The sequence below is a fragment of the Agelaius tricolor genome, unplaced genomic scaffold (genome assembly GCF_023055355.1).
Source record: "Agelaius tricolor isolate 1412-34295 unplaced genomic scaffold, bAgeTri1.0.p SCAF_10, whole genome shotgun sequence".
Classification (NCBI taxonomy): domain Eukaryota; kingdom Metazoa; phylum Chordata; class Aves; order Passeriformes; family Icteridae; genus Agelaius; species Agelaius tricolor.
The window spans coordinates 29,045,448-29,063,361 of NW_027269270.1; the positions used below are offsets into that span (position 1 = coordinate 29,045,448).

General features: G+C 39.0%; 1 protein-coding gene across 7 annotated transcripts in view; it reads right to left on the reverse strand.

Moving 5' to 3' along the window:
- The window catches only part of NCKAP5 (NCK associated protein 5), a 390,172-nt gene that overhangs the window by 78,900 nt on the left and 293,358 nt on the right, over positions 1-17,914 (reverse strand). For all 7 annotated transcript variants that reach the window (XR_011680422.1, XM_071435389.1, XM_071435391.1 and 4 more), the window contains exons 9-10: positions 17,248-17,286; positions 11,840-11,959 (exon numbers count right to left, since the gene is read on the reverse strand). Coding sequence is in view for 6 of the 7 variants with exons in the window: in XM_071435389.1 (XP_071291490.1) it covers positions 11,840-11,959; positions 17,248-17,286 (159 nt within the window). In the remaining variant the exon portion in view is untranslated. The remainder of the gene's footprint in view (positions 1-11,839; positions 11,960-17,247; positions 17,287-17,914) is intronic.

Below are 17,914 nucleotides of genomic sequence, written 5' to 3' on the forward strand. Positions count from 1 at the left end.
GAGACTGCCTTATTAATCACTTTCTTCTTGCTGAGCCTACGAGCCAGATGACAGAAGAAGAAAAGAGGCTCAGAATGAAGATATGACAGAAAAAAAGAAATGGTCTCAGGAACAGTAGGAGTTTCATATGGACACACAAACACACGTGCAAACACTCCAAAATAGCACACACAATACATACACGAGGTTTGTCACAAGTGTTTTATCTGGTTTTGAAAATATACAGGGACATGGTATTTTTAGTGAGAGTGGTGTTACAGCTCCTGTTGAGAGAGGAGTTCATCACATTAATTTAAATCTCCGATAAAATAAATTAGCTTTTTTATTGCCAGGTTGAACTACAGGGCTATGATTGTTATGTATTGCTACAATCTAAGTCTTAATGGCATTTTAGCCCTGTGGTGGTCAAACAGAAACCATTTCAAACCTTCTAAAGGCTATTAAAACATGTGCAGATGTCTGGAAAATTAATACTATTATCTAACACTAACCTTTTGCCTGTAGGAGGAAAAGGAGAGAGAGAAGGCTCAGGAAGATGCTTTAGATCAATACCTGGCAAGCCAGGAGGGCAAGCTCTGTCTCACAGGGAAGTTCATTGGCTGTGAATGGGGGATTCAAGTGAGCAGATTCATCCTTATTTGGATTTCACTGAAATCATTCATTTACTCAAAAAAAAAGAAAAAACTTAAAAGAGATGGGCATTGTTTTTACAATCCTTCCTCACTGCTGTTTTCCAAGGTCCAGCAATCTAGGCACTGGAAAGGTTCATTCATTTAAATGACAAGAGCACAAATTTGTCAAGGTTAATGTTGAACAAGCCATATTTTCCTTGCCTCAGTACTATGCATTAAAAAGTTATTTCATTCCTCCACCCTCCTTTTTTTTTTCTTTTTTTTTTTTTTTAGTGTGTATAATACTGCTGAAATGTCATGTGAATTGAAAGGAGTTTAAAAGTAGGAGGAGAGTTGCAAGAACTACTTTTATTGTTAGTTTAAGCCTTTTACATACGTATTTTTTCTCCAACTCTAATGCATTGTTTTTGTCTCTGACAGAATAATTTCTAATAAGAAGAGACTTTTTTCTTGAATACCTGGATACAAGGTACTTGATTCTATTCCTTTTCCTCAAAGCACTGAGTTAAAAGTATGATTTAGAAAGAGTAAGTGGGTAGATTCCCAGCTGGTAGGAATGATTGGCTTCACTTCTCCTACTGAAATGAAAAGAATTTCTGCCAGGACAGGAATTACCCCATAGGCTTCCCAAACTTCTACTGCTCTTCAGAAATAAAGCTTCTAGATGGTCATAAATGTGCATTTCCAGTGGGATTTTGTGACAGTGTTCACAGGGGTCCGAGGATGAGGGAAGAGACGAGGATCTGACTCCATGTTTCAGAAGGCTGATTTATTATTTTATGGTATAAATTACATTAAAACTATACTAAAAGAATAGAAGAAAGGATTTCCTCAGAAGGCTAGCTAAGAATAGAAAAAGAAGGAATGATAACAAAGGTTTGTGGCTCAGACTCTCTGTCTGAGCCAGCTGAGTGTGATTGGCCATTAATTAGAAACAACCAACATGGGTCAATCACAGATGCACCTGTTGCATTCCACAGCAGCAGATAACCATTGTTTACATTTTGTTCCTGAGGCCTCAGCTTCTCAGGAGGAAAAATCTTAAAGAGAGGATTTTTCATAAAACATGTCTGTGACAGTATTTCATTCTTGGAAGCCCCAAATCTGACCACAGGACCTCCAGATGGCACTTCAAGTTCTTCAAGGTTTATCCTGATAACAACAAAATCTCAGGGCTTGTGTAGGACCCAGCACAACTCTGGAGGCCTGATGATCTCAACAAGCAGCTCAAACCTTGGCTGTACCCTTCTGGAATTCCACCAACCCACTCTGGAGGGATGAGAAACCTTGGCATGACCTCACCACCAGGCTGGCCATGCAGGCCGAGTGAGGCTGAAGGCCCGGTGAGGAGGGAGAGCTGGTGCTGGTACCAGCAAGGACCGTGCATGGGTGGCCTGAGGACACAGCCCTGCACTGCCCATGCTCATCTGCACCTCCCTCCTGCTGCCCCAGCCAGCAGGAACACCAGGAGATGGAAAATGCCAGGCACAGCTCCTGGCAGGAAAGGTTCCATACCCTCCGAGCGTTATTTGGGACCTGAACTGGCCTTGGCAGGGCTAGGGCTAGGCCTGGCATGGGATGGCATGGGAAAATCCCCTCTCCTGGCCCAGGTTGGGAGTTTTACCTCTGGCTCAGGTGGTTCAGAGCTGCAAACCCTCTCAGCAGCTGTCTCTGCCAGCCAGCTCCTGACTAGGAACCTGTGCCCTTATGCATTGATTGTTTTCTCATTGTGGATAAAAGCAGGGCTTAAGGAGGTATTATACAGGAATTTCTAAAGGGATCAGCTCCCATTTTGGGAGTAGCTAGGTTTTTAGAAGAGCTCAGCACAATCCCTGAGCTCTTGAAAGTCTGGTCCCATGTGAATGAAGGACCTGAAGACCTAAATGAAAGGTTAAATCCATTTGTTATTCCCTCAGGAACAAGTACCAGGTGACAGGGCAGAGTACACCCATATTTCTAATTATTGTCAAGATCTCCAAGGGATCATTTAGTCAAATAAATCTAAGTGAGCTTCTAAAACACAATGCCAATCTCTGATTCATGCTCACACTTGCAGCATCTATAATTCATAATAATTGTGCCTAGATCTGTGTCTGTTCCTGCATCTACTGTACAGGAAAAGTACACAAGGCTTATTTAGAGAAAAACATTTAATAGTAAACAACAAAAACTTAAAAAAAATGATTGAGCATTTCTGCTTTTAAAATATAACTGAATATAAAAATTTAGGACCAAAACACTACAAAATTAAGTAGCTCATTTCTGAAATTGTATACCAGAAAGATGAGCTGAAGAGTGGGAGTATATTTGAGATTTTTTTAAAGCACTGCTATTAATTCATGATGCCATTACTTTGGCAGTCTGTTTTCCACACTTCTAATGCAGTAAGATGGAGTTTAATTCATAATGTGGAAGATGCCCTTGTGATGCACACAGGACACAGACAAATCACTGCCCCTTCCTGCACCCAGACATTGCTCGGTGACTAATGGAACACAGCCTGCCCACATCTAGAGAATGAAAGGAGCAGGGATGCAGTCTAAAGATGCCAAAAATACAGAAAAACTCCAGGCTGTCAATATCACATTGTTAAAGATTTAATGACAAAGGTAACTTTTCCTTTCAGCTCGCCCTTATCAAGAGAGATTACAGATGGTAATTTAAGAGTTAAGGCACTAATGGACTCTTCAGTTTCACTGAGCACCTCATGCTGATTTTATCTTGCAATACAGGATTTCACATTCTCAGCGAATCAACAGAGATTTAGTCAATAGTGCCACGGCCTTTGGATGAGAATTTGAATCTTACCAGTATCCAAACTATCATCAAAGAAGATAGGTCATTTGGGAAACAAAGGAGAGCATTAGTGAAATTCAATACTAAAATATAGGGTTGGTTCCTTAGGTGTTTTATGATTCATTATGAGTAACATTTTATTCTAATTATCAACTCTTTCTTCTATGTGCAGTATCTGTAAGAGTATACAAAAAATATAAAATATATCAAAGGAAAATGATTTTTTCCATAACAGATGGCAACAGAAAATACCTATTGAGTAACCTTATGTGCTTCAACCCACTTAGCATAATGTCAGTTTGTTTCATTTGATGGAATGTGTAAGTTTACATTACTAGCAATTCACACTGGCCTGATATAATCTGAACAGTTGAAATGTTATGAAATGTTATGTTGTACTTCTCTGTACAAAGAGCCATGATTCTATATTGTTTCCCATCTTCAAAGTGTCACTGCACTTAAATAACAGTAACAAAACCACAGTAATAAAGTAAAATATAAATGAGGTTTTATATGTATTGAGTGTAATAACAGATGAAATTCATCCTTTATCTATTATTTGTTTCATAAATGCTTTTGCACAGTAATCCTTTCTTTAAATCTCAAAGTTTTAAGAAAATAAAAATGAACTACATACTTAGCTCCATTAGCACAATAAAACGAAAATCATAGATCTGTAATAATAAAGGTTATAATTCTGTAGTGCTTTAGAATTTCAATAGATTCCCACTTTACCACAAGACAGAGCCCTTTAAATCTTTGAATTAATTTTTTACATTCTTTTGGTATTCCATTTGAGAGTTACAGAGTGTGAAATATGCACCATGATGAGAAAACAATTACCTGCACACCTGTTGTTTGAGCACACTGCCTTTAAGCAGGACTTGCAGAGGTTACTATTTTATTCCACTGTGAAATCCAAAAGGGGGGAGGCTCTAAAAGCTGACCTGATGATATGAACTTGCACTTTTACTTGTAACATGTGGCTTGCAGGTACCACATCACAAACTGTGATAACACTGGAACAAATCCATGCTAATTTTTGCTATCAGAATGTCCATGATAATTTTTTTTTCCATTTAGAAAGGAAATCTGAATGAGTGACTCTTGGCTTAAATACAACAAGCACATATTAAAATAAATAAATTTCAAACTGCAAAACTAGAAACATATCAGACAACACATGGATGTGCTGGTCACACAAAACAGAAACATATGAGTAACTCAGAGTTTTCACTAAGTTCACAACCAGTCTCTAAGCAGCCTCTGTACTTACACTTGATCATTTATGCAGGGATTCACATGGAAAGTTGCTAATAAATCTTGTTAGTATATTCAACAAACAGAACTGGCTGAAAGAGCAGCCACAATTTAAGCATTACTGTGGGTTAAATATAACTGCATGGAATAAAAAAGCATGTCTTTTAATGTTTATTAAGAGTGAAGCACAGGGCAGGTTTGGAAAGGAATAGAGCAATATTCTTTCCTATTATGGAATTCCTTCCTTTTTAAAATTTATTCCCATATGGAATACCTGGAATAAAGGAAAAAACATGAAAAGTATTCTTGTACTTAATTACTCTGTCCACAAACTTGCTTAGGGTTTCAAATGCCATATTGGATTCCTGCCATCATGTGGCTCATCACTGATAATAAAAATCTATGCACAGAATAAAGAAAAATTGTTGGTTGACTCAGTGTCAGTTGCTTATTTTTCTTTGTCTAAAAATTGGCAGCAAAATCTCACTTTTGTTGTCCAGGCCTGTCACATCAGTACAGCCCCACCATTCTCCTGACGTGTGCTTACCCTGAAATGCTCTCTTTGCTCTTGAATAATGCCTTTACATTTCTTCAAAACCTGAAAAATATTGCTCTCCTCAGTCAAAATCATTCATAAATACTTCACCAAGGATCACTTGTGGCTTTCCTGAAGATTATTTGCTCATTTGATTTGCTGGTTTTGCTATAGCTGTAGCAATTTATTTTTATCAGGATAATGGAAATGGCTCATTTTTAGACTCAGTAGCTGAAATTTATCTATTTAAAATTGTATCACAGAATGTCATGTTTGTGTTGACATTGGTTTTCTGTGGAACCTCTCCAGGCTGGTTAAAATACTTGGACAGAGGAAAGCTGAGCAGCTGGGGGTAATTTTCTCTTAAATGCATTATCATTCTCGTCAGATCTACATGCCCCGGGAGCTTAAGTTAATGCTTTGATTTTGTTTGAGAGCAAATTGGTAAGAATTGAATTGCTGAAGTAAGGGACAACAGTCTGACAAGAAGGTAAATCACCAAAACACAAATTACTGATGGAGCAGGCCTATCAGGTTGCTTGATCTAAGTTCTTTTTACTGAAATGCTGTTCTCCAGTGACCCTCTCACTGTGCCTTGCTTTAGTCTGGTCTGTTGTGAGGGATCTTGCCCTACCTCTCCTCTCATTCCACCATCTCTAACAAACATTTTTGTGTTCCTTTTTCAGCCTGCCTATCTGGGAGCTCCTTCCAGGGCTGCCTGCATGTCAGATACACCACCAAATTCTTTCAGGTATTGTGCTGCTGCAGTGCATTCAAAACTAGAAATCATATGGTTTAGGGAGATTAGGTTGAGTTTCTCCATAAGGGGGATGTTTCCTTTCTTCCCCTCATCACTGACTTTTTGGTCACCCATTTATCTAACCAATTGGCTCTCCTAAATATTTTATCTCTGTAATATTTCTTCAGCATATATTTGGAGCTGCAAACAGGACAAGTAATAAATATGGTTTATAATGTATTATTACATGTTGATGATTTAAGCTGAGATGAAGTACAGACATTCAAAGTTTTATATTTCTGTCTTCTCAGATATTATTGGTGAGTGAGGACATGGAACAAATAGTATTTAGAAAACAGTTTACTGAGATAATGCAAGATTGGAAATAATGACATCACCATCCTCACATGAAGAATGTTCTTTAATTTGTTGTTGAAAGTCTCAAAAAAATTGAGTGTTCCATACTAGATCACTGTCCTGATTCCTGTTATACAGAAACATTCTTACAATTTCTCCTGGCTGCAAGGCTGGAGGCTCATGAAGACCCTGGGGATGGATCTTCATGACTGTAACTGTGCACTTTGGTAGCCTTGACCTGCAGGAATCAATCCAGCAAGGCAATGGCCTGAAATCTTTTGAGAACCATAAACAGAGTAAAATCCACTCTTACACTTCTTAAAAGGGGTTCTGCTAGCAATGTAATTCTTGGATAAAGGTTAATGTACTAGTTTAAACTTAATATATCTCAAACATGCTTTACATTTATGTGATCACCTTCTTCTCTGTTGATACAGCCCTGGAGATTGTCTTAACTTGCAAGCAGTATTTAATTACTGCTGAAGAAATTAGCAGATCTGGAATTAACTTCTCCTTCAAGCCACCAGTCCTGATTTCTGAGTAAGGAAATATTCACTACAGATGCTGCTACAACTTATTTATGTTGATATGTTTACAGAGGAGAAAAGAACAGAGTTTGTTCTGGAGCTGGAACTTTCCTGAAGATTTGCAGAAAGGAATGCCCTGACAATCTGATGGGTACAGAGGAATAAATGTGAAATAAGCAAATAAGCAGGTCAGCTGCAGGACTTTCACAACTTGAAAACAATTTGCTGATTTGGTATCAAGTCTGCCTGCTCCCCTGAGAGCCTGCAGGCACCTGACTTCTGTGAGAAGGAAATCCTACTGCTCCCCAGCATATAACAACACTGAAATGTACCTTGGGATGCTGACAAACTGTTCCCTAACAGTATGGGACCATCTTTAGGTTTCATTTCAAACCCTCAAACACCTCTTCTCTGAAACACTTACATATTACACAGATCTCTTTGCTGTGAAGCAATGCAACTTCACTTTTTACCTCCTGCATTCAGACCTCATCATGCCTCTGATGTGTGCACCAGAGGTCAGGCTCTGAGCCCAGACATTCCATCTCCTTTTGGCAGCTCTTAGGGCAATTAAGTGCCCTCTTCTTCTTCCCATATATAATAATGTCTTTGGTGCAATTTACCCCTTCCTGCTAAGTTGTGCAAGGTTCCATCACAGCCTGTACAGCCACACTCTGTCTTGTACATCAGGTTTTTAAAAGGGCTCATACCAATGCAGTCATCACAAAGTAATTGTTATTTATCTTGACCACCTGAGAATTCAACAGTCTGTGCTGTAGAATTCTGGGCAAAATTTTAGGTGTGAAATTAAACAGTGTGGATGGTCCATGAGTAATAAATATAAGTAATTCAGCCAGAGAAACACAAGAAGAAAATAAATGCTTCAGGAGACCTCCCTGCCTGGTTCCGGGGCTGATAAAGTAGAATTTTTATGATGGAAATAAAATGGCAATGAAAATATAGTTTAAGATCAGGGATATTGTAAATCTTATGATTAAAAATATTATCTTATACTTTCCCAACTATGAAAATTTTATTACTTATTTAATCAAATAAATCAACTCAATAAATTTTGCTGCTTGCCACTTTTTTTATCCCTTTTCCCTGAAAAATCCTGCATGGTTTATAAAAAACCCTCGTGACAACAACTTTGTGGGTGAAAAGTGAAAGCAAGACTTCTCCCATGGGAACAATTCATCTAGCAAACAACTTGAATTTATGTAAACAGAGCTATATGATATTAAAAATTTTTTAAAAAGGGATATTTATAAGAAGGCAACCCCTGATCCCTGTCTTATTCCTTTCAGCATCCTCTTGTAAATCACTTCCACAGATTTCTCTCTTCACTTCTAATTGGTTTTCCTCTACTCAGTTTTAAATCTTTGACTATTATCCCCAGCTCTTTGTCCCATTTGCAGATGAAGAACAAGGTGGGTCACTAAAATGGAGCTCCTGGTTTTCTTTCCCAGCCCCTCTTGCTATGACAGGCAGAATTTAATATCTTTCTAGCAACCACATTGACAGAGGAAAATGAAGGCTGCTTTGGTAGAATCTGCTCTTTTGTGCTAGGTTTTAACTATAACTATTGCTCTTTCTCAGATGGTGCTGACAAAAAACACTTTTCCAAGGCTTCATCATTTTAAAAAAGCTGTTTCAGAGAATTATAAAATAATAATGAAAAAAAAAAGTAATCAGCCTTCTCCTTATTTATCTATTCTAGTACTGCCTCTGTAAATCACACACTTCAGCTACAAAGAATGCCCCCAGAAAGAGAGGGTAGCTCATAAACTGCCTACAGTATCAGAGGTGAAGAGAAAAAAGCCTGAATTATCTTTTTATCCTGCTAAAATTTTGCATCAGAGACTGCATTACTTATCTTTTCATGACAGGAATAAGACAGCATCTGTGTCCCTCCCTGCAGGCAGTAAGCACACCAAAATTCCTGGGAGCAGAGAACTTACATGGCAACACACACAATCCCAAACTCAACACACATTGCTTCAAATTAGGGGCTTCAACTTCCTAAGCACTCACATTTTATGTAAATGCATGAAAAAGTAACACTTTTAACACCTTTTCTACAGTGCAGGATTCCTGAGGCAGTCATGGAAACTGTACTACATGAATTTAATTTTTTTTAATTGGTAGTAAAATGAGTGTTTCTTTTGAACTGTGTGAGAAGCATGAGCAAAACCAACATGGGCAATTGGTGCAGTGTGCAGGCCAAATTTAAAAGATTTGTACCAATCTATTCACTAGAAAATAAATGTGAATGATCTGATATCTAAGACACATCAATCATGAATTATCTGCTTGCAATCATACACACAAAAACCTAGGGCAACGGTGAAATCTACACTTACCTTTAAATCTTGTTTTTAAAAAAGAAATCTATATTTCTCTTGAAATTTGAGAAGTCAAAATGTTTACAGTTTAAAAATAAGCTTACTGTGTAATACAAGAGTCTCCTCATGTCAAATATGGAATAATTTTATGCTAATATCCAATGAAATCACAGGAGTTGATATGCAGAAAAAGCAGCTAACATTACTTATTTTTAGCTTGTGCCCTCTACCACGGCATTCTTCAAAATTTGTAGTTTTACTGAGTGTGGCTAGTCCTAGGATGAGATCAGCATTAAATAAAATTGAACTGTATTGTACCAGGGAGTACAGGAAAGGTGAAAACACCCCATGCCCCCACCCCCAGTTAGCAGAATTTGCCCATTCCCTTGACTGGGGTCATGGTCTAACAGGAATGTCCTTATCACACATTTATAACTTTTCTGTAGAGTGACACATTTAAACCAATATTTACCTCCTGCTCTAAATCTGGGCTGTGTGCACTTCCAAGAAGACATAATGCAAACTTTTCTTTAATTTTATGCAGGCACACAACAGTATTTGCTCAGTTTCAGTCCTAAGAAAACAGCCTTCTTCAGATGTTGTCTCTCAGACAGCAAGATCACAGACTACATGCCATTCATTCGAGTCTGGAGTATAATTAGAGGATAATTAAAATTCTGGAAACTCACATATTTCCTGTTTGGTTTGGATTTTTTTTTTCTTGGTAAAAAAGGACATATGAAGAGTTTCAGCAGAAGTTCTTCCTTTTCTAACATACACTGCCACTTGTTCTCTGGTTTGTTTTCACCTAGTGAGTTAAAACCTTTTGATAGCAGGAGAACAGACATAGCAGCAAATTTTGCTCCAGGGAGATCTGGACTTTCTGAATGAGCTTAATTCCCTTTTGTCCTCAGCCAGTAATGACAAATCAAGCGAAAAGTGGGGGAAAAGAAAATCTATGAACATTAGTTCCTGCCAAACTCGGCAAGAACAATGATGTAAAATAATTTTAATCCCTCAGGGAAACATGTTAGATCATTTGGTTCTTTCTTCCACCTGGTGCAGGTTCATCTCTTTCAACTTTTTTTCAGAGCTGCTGCACAATCCAGTTTCAAGGATCTCAAGTCAAAGTGTTGATCCCACTCTTCAGATGTTATCCAACACTTCTGTAGCATTCCCAGAATAACCTGGTTTTATTGTTGCCACACAAGGAATTGGGAATAGGAACTGCATCTTCAATAATGAATGTGCAGCATGTGACTTCTGTGCAATCAAACCCCAAGCTGACATCAGCTGGACTCAGACCCTTTGGAAACAGGAAAAAGAAAGAAAAACCACCCCAAACTGGGAAGAAGGAGCAACTGATGAGACTGTCAAAAGCAGAAGTGAGCAATGAAGATCCAGCTGTGGTGGATGTGTCAAAACTGTGAATGGATAAAGATAAATCAGACCTCTGTGCAGGGGTCTCTGAAGGATGAACTGGGAAAGGAAGCAGGAGACAAGGGACAGGAAACCAGGATAGAGGAGATGCTGACCTAGCAACACTCAAATCAACACAAAATCAAGAGAGGAACAAGAGCCTGAAGAAAACTCAAGAACCCAGATCCGTGTGATGGTGACCTGGCACCACCCTGCCTGTGCTTTAGAGCCCCTCAGTAAGCACAGTACTTGCCCTTAGCATGCAGATCCCCTTGCCTTTAACATCAGCTGTGAGCAAACTGTGTTTCTGCACAATCCCAGCTTTGTGCTAGGTTTCTGTGTTTCTGCACAAACCCAGCTTTGTGCTGGGTTTCTGTGTTTCTGCACAAACCCAGCCCACCCTGAGCAGAGTCAGCAGCCTCAGCTGTTGGACAACAGAGCAAGGGCCACATTTTCCTCTGAGTTACAGATGCACAGCAGTGAGGGTTTAACATACACATTTAATATCACTTATGTAGCTGACATGTCCTGCAGGTTGTAATTAGTCCTCATTTGCTGTTCTCCTAGCTCATGGTCAGATTTGTTGGAAATTCTGCAAAGCAATTCTTCTACAAAAGGATGACAAAGAGATGGGTTCATTCACAATAACAGACATTGCCAAATGAAGAAGGATACTGGAACACCTCTTAGTATTCCAGAATGGGAAATGAGTGAGACATGGGTCAATTGGTTTCTCAGCTACATCCTCCCATAAAACATTGGCAAAAAAAAATCACTCTAAGCCTGTGAAGATGTACTTAAACCCTTGCAAGTTAGCTGAAACCAGGACAGTATCACATATGGCAAAAGTTAAATAAATGGGCTGTCTTCTCACAGGAAATTACACTGTTCACCATCAAGCAGGATGTTAAGGAATAGGAGCTTCTCCCCTGCAGAGGGATAATGAACCCATATCATTCCATTCATCATAGAGAAGAATCATCTAAAAAAGTAAGTTACTCTGCAGGTGTGCTCCTCTCTCCAGATTTCCATGCAATATCAGAGCTCACTGGCACACATTTTCAGTTTCAATGGGATCAGAGTACAGATAACAGTTATTCTTCTAATATATTAAATCTATCAACTGTCATTTCCCACTTACTGACATAGCCTTGAAAAGAAGAGAAATATTGTATAATTTTAAGAAATATAAAGCTCCTAGCTTGCTTCCTACAAAGGCCATTTCCTACCTGAAGGAGGAGGTCTGAAGCTGGTTTGACTTTCTGCTGGAAAAGCACACTTAAAGTTCGATTCTGTTGTTCCAGATCAAAAACTCTCATTTTCAGCTTTATACATTCCTCCCTCAGACCCTGCAGCACAAGGGAAAACAATAAGATTAGGAAGCAGGTAACAGAAGCACATAAAAACTCTAATGATAGAGTTTTTATAAACATACAACACACAACTTTTAAACAAATAAACACACAACTTTTAAAGTAGTATAAATCAGAAAAACGTGCTACTTCATTTTCTCTGGTCCTTTGATCATCCATTATAACATTAAAGAAAATCTTGTCATGAAGAACAGTAGCTACCTGGCACCCCCTTTCAGAGTTTTCTGTTAGCATAAAAATGACTTTGCTAGCAATGTGTTCCATCGTGCAGCTGACACAAAGCATAAAGCAGCAATTAATAGATGGATGCTGTCATAAGCATGAGCTGAGTGAAATGCATAAGCTACACCAAACCAGGCAGAAGTTCAAAGTGCCTTCAAGGTGCTCCTCTGAAGTCTGATCCCTTCCTTGCTTTTCCTGGAACAACCAAGTCAGCATTGCTGAGCCTGATGTGGATGGGCTGTGTCTTCCCAGACACCCCAGGGTGTGCCCAGGTGGGCAAGAAGGCAGTGGCATCCTGGCTGGATGAAAATACTGTGGCCAGCAGGACCAGGGCAGGGATTTCCCTCGGTGCTGGGCATTGGTGAGGCCACACCTCAAGTGCTGAGTTCAGTTCTGGGCCCCTCACTAAAGAAAGACACTGAGGGGCTGCAGTGAGTGCAGAGAAGGGCAATGGAGCTGGGGAAGGGTCTGGGGCACAAACCTGATGAGGAGCAGCTGAGGGAGCTGGGGGTGTTTAGCCTGGAAAAAAAAGAGGCTCTTTTCCCTCTCTACAACTCCCTCAAAGGATGTTCTAGCCAGATGGGCACCAGCCTCTTCCAAGCAGCAACTGATAGGACAAGAGGAAAGGGCCTCTGGAATGGTCTCCAGGAGAGCTTTAGGTTGTACATTGGGAAAAATTTCTTACGGAAAGGGTTGTCAAGCATTGGAACAGGTGGTGGAGTCATCACCACTGCAGGGATTTAAGATTTAAAAGCTGAGTAGATGTGGCACTTGGGGACAGGGTTTGGTGGGCTTGGCAGCACTGGGTTAATGGTTGGACTTGATGATCTTGAGGGTCCTTTCCAATACAAGCAATTCTATGATTCTATGAAAAAGATTTAAAATTGCCCATTAGAAGCAGAGGTGGAGTGTAAAACCAGTCAAGCCAATAATGTCTTTCAGATACAGCTAATATCTATCTATCTATCTATCTATCTATCTATCTATCTATCTATCTATCTATCTATCTATCCCTGTATCTATCTCTGTATCTATCTGTCTATCTATCTATCCATCTATCTTCAGTGTAAAACCTGCTTTTCCTGGTCACCTGAAGGAACTCAGAATTCTGTTAGAGAGAGAATTTTGGAGATTGTGCAGAATCTGACACTGAGCTTTTCAGCAATATTTTGTGCAGCTGCCCTTTTTGAGGTAAGAGAGCTTCACAAAGCAGGAAAGGTAGTCTCCTAATAAAGGTTACATGTAAAAATAATAAGCCACAGCCATATCTCGGTTGGTTTGTTTGGTTTTTTAATTTACATCTCCAAAATACTTACCATTATTTAAATTTAGGCCATTTGTTGCCCTGTGGTAGTGCCTAGCTCATATTACTTCCCACCATATGAAGGTGGAGAAACAGGCCTCAGCACCCCCATATGCTGTCCTGTCAATACCATTAACAACATGATGACCTGGCTTGATGAGACAACAAGTCAGAGGGGAAAATTGTATTCAGATGTAGCTTAAATTCTTGCCTACAGTTACTCTAGTCTCTGCTCTAACCAGCACTGAGGTTATAAGAGGTGAACGCACAATAAAATATGTTCATCTTGAGACTCCCAGGAAACTGTAAACATCTTTTTATGCATATGTATCAGATTTTATGAATACTGGATGAATGCAGTTGTTCTCTCCTGATGGTTTTATAACATTTGTTTTAGGTGCCTGTCAAGTGGCTGTTCAGTTGAGATTGCAAGAGCCTTCCAACACGACCCTCAAAAAATCTCGAGGCTGATGATTTCTAAAGCCCTGAAGCTTTGCTTCCTGTCAGTGAGACCTCTTATCCCTGGTCTTGCACAAGAATCTCTATTAGTAATAGAGACTGCAAGCATCAAGACCCATCATTATCTGTCTTTCACAAATCAGAGAATTTAAAGCTGAGCCTTGGCTGTTATAACAGTGCTTAACATTTCAAGACTACTAAGGGCACTGGAAAGGAAAAATGATTCACAGAAACTAACAGTGTAGAAAAAAATTAAATCTTAGCAAGGCCTCTGCCCAAAACTTTCCTATCTTACAGCATTAAAACCATAAGATTTATGCTTCAAACTTCAGAATTTCTGTAAAAAAGTGAAATATAAGATAGTAGATTACCCACCCAGATGCTATAAACCCTGCCAATGGTAATGCCACACATAGCCCAGAGGAGAAATGAGGCACATAAAAGTAGCAATATTCTGGTAAAATAAAGTCTGAGTTTAGAAACTTGCAGTCCTAAAATTACCAATTAATACAACTATCATATGTCTGAAGCATATAATTCCTCTCCTGTGGGCAAAACAACTAGCTATTAAGGTAGCAATCTCCCAGATATTTAAAGTACTCCTAGGGTTCCAGTACAGTGATATCTGAGCATCTCTGTGGTCTTGCTTTATCTCTTCAGTGTGAACCAGACTCACTCTTCTCCAAAATGGGATCCAATGGCCTCAGCAGAGGTTCCCGAAAAACACTGCTCTCCCTCTGAACATGCTTCTTTCTGCTTTAATTACCACTTAATTCAATTATTTTTTATTTAATTGATGAAAATGGAGATATGACTTTCAAATAGAACCCAGAGTAAAAAGAGTAATCTCCTGAATACACTCCTATGGAGGAGATTACAATGCAAGAAGTAGATAAACAGGGCACAAAATTATTCAATTGAATGGTTTAGCTCAAATTTCAAGCTGCTGATCCAGGTCTTACATGGAAAAAAAAATTAAAAATCCAGTTATCAGCAGTCCAATCAGCTCATGTTATATGACAAGTCTTTGAGTGGAAGGAGAAAGAATGGATGTTTTCAGTATTATAGCATACAGGTTTGCCTCAGTTAATTTTGTTGGATATCTGACTTCTTAAATTTCCTAGAGGCAAAATTTTCTATTAGTAAGTGGTAGAAATCCATAGAATTTTGCTACATAGAATTGTGAAATTATGCTGCATGGCTAACTCAGCACAAATTCAATTTAACATCGTTTCTCCAGTCACATCAAAAAAAAGTCTCTCATGTTAGAGAAATTCTATATGTATTGTAACAAATTACATACTTGAAAAGGGAACGTTTAAGACTGTAATTCCGTTTCAAGGATTCAGTGACATTGACAAATCACTCAAGCTTTGCTCACTCAATTTGTGTCACCAGAATCTCTCAGTGGGATCAGAGTCTTTGCACATCCCAGCAAGCACACAGCGCTTTACTCCTTCCATTACAGCGTGTACTTCATTTAAGTGAAAATTAGTCCTTGAGGGATGATTTCAAATTCACAGCCAAGCCCACGCAGTGTGTGCTGCTGTACAAAGCCACTCTTCTCCCTTTTGTGAAAGCTCTCAGCTTTTCTCCATGTCTTGCTCTGCTCCTGACGGCTGTTATCTCTCAGTGGCATGACTGATTCTGCCTTACTGCTCAGCTGCATGATGGTAGATTTATCTGTTTACCAGCCACTATTTGGGTTCTGATATCTACCCTTTTGGGACTGGTGTGAGGAGTGCAATTTCCTCTTTATTGTACACTATTGTGTTCCTGTCTCTTCTTATAAAAGGACTTGTATGAACGGTGTCAGGAGCACTATACATTTAATATTCATTAGCATTTAGAAAAGTACCCTCTTTCCTCTTTCTATGGATATTAAATTAGCTGTTATTACTCAGTAATAGGTAAGCAGCTGTTAAATCCCATCAACCCTAAGTAAATCACTTTATTAAATGTATTTGGATCTGTTTTTATTGTATCCTTAGGTACTCCTTGGTTCCTATGGGTTTAGAAGGATTAATTACTGAGGAAGTATGCAGTCATCAAAATGTCTGACACCTTTGCAAAGGAAATCAGCCAGCTCCTCTCTCCATTTGGGAAACCATCAGAATATTCCCAAATTAGAGATTAATATATTGAGATTAACCCTCTGGTGAGTATTTCACCACATTTGGTTTCATCACACAAAATGTGTATGAGGTTTTTGTGTATATTAACATGAAAAAATACCTCCATTTCCATTTAAACTGTACTGAAACACATATTTGGGATTTTTTTAGAAAATACCTCAAGTTATATTTCTAGCAGGTGTCACAGAAACAGCTCTGCAGTCCTCTGATGATGCACAGACCCTACTCCTACGTGTAAACAGAGAAACACAGCACAGACAGCAGCAGGGCAAACTTCCCTGGATGTTGTGGCTTGCACAAATCACCTCTGAGCTGCAACTTCCAACTGCTGGAAGGCAGTATCCCTCTTCCAGAGTAAAAACATTTGTTTTCCATCTAAAAATCGTGGGATGAGCAATGATACATTCAACCCAGCCTGGCCCCTCTGCCCCCACTCTTCCCTTGGCAGGGAATTCTGAATGATGCCCTGCTGGGCAGAATGATGTCCATGAAGGGAGGCTCTGGAACTGGTGCTCAAAAACTATTTGCATATAGAAACGCTTTTGTGCATGTGGCAAGAGTTTTCTTGATTATTTTTACTTTGTGTTTCGTGCTGCATTTTAAGAACATTATTACTTGTCCTGTCATTAGGTGTAGACAAGATAGTTTATATTCTCCTTTGCACTATCTGCTTTAAAAGACTGCATTTATGTCTCTTTCTGAATCATCTTTTTACAACTAAATGATCCAGAGCATTTTAATAATGCCACATCCTTCAAGTGGTCTAGACCTCACAAAGAATCATTCCATGAATATTGAAATGCTCACAGCTTATTGTTATAGAACTTTATATTTTGTCTTTCCCTCTTTCTCTCCCTGACAGAATGAAATAACGAAATCATGTTTAACTCAAAGACCACTTCAGAAAATTGGAATTTCAGACATGACTTCATGCAGTAGAGATCTCTGTAGAAGCCACAGTGAATCTTTTCATTGTGCCAGGTTTGCAATTATCCTACAAGTACTTTTCCTGTGCAGTACTTACCCTGCTTACTGAATGTGTGAATGTAGTTTAAAAATGTATACTATTTAAGAATATCTCTCAAATAAACAATGACTACCTGCAAGCTTTAAGTTACACTGAAAATACCCAAATCACAACTTACCTTTTGAGTAAGTAGAGCCTGAACAACCTGATTAGCCACCTGAAAGAAAAAATGTAAATGAAGTTACATATGTTATGAATTTACATATGTGTGTGCATGCATAACAATATCTTCTTTTGTGGCCTGTCCTGGTTTCAGCTAGGGCAGGGTTAATTTCCTCTCAGTAGCTGTTACAGTGCTGTGCTTTGGATTCAGAATGAGAATGGTGTTGATAACACACTGATGCTTTGGTTTTTTGCTAGGTTGTGCTCATCCTAAGTCAATGACCATTTTTTATCTTGTCTCATGCTCTGCCAGTGAGGATGTTCAGAAAAGAAACTGGGAGGGAGCTTTGCTGGGACAGGTGACCCAAACTGGCCAAAGGGAAATTCCTCACCACAGAACATCCTGTGATATAACCTGGGGGAGTTGCCAGGAAGGAAACTGTTCCTGTCTCAACATACAAGTTTTATGCTGACTCTTCTCCCCATTCTATTGGACCTGAGCAAGCAGCTGTGAGTTCCTTCATCTCCATCTGGGCTTAAAACCATCACAATCCTTTTTTGGCACACAATGTGAGGCCCAAAGGGTTAAGGACAGATCAGACCAGAGTGAGTTAAAATATTGTTATAAACATTTACTGTAAGGGTTTCACAGTTGTCAGAGGCTTTATACTCCACCTTCCATC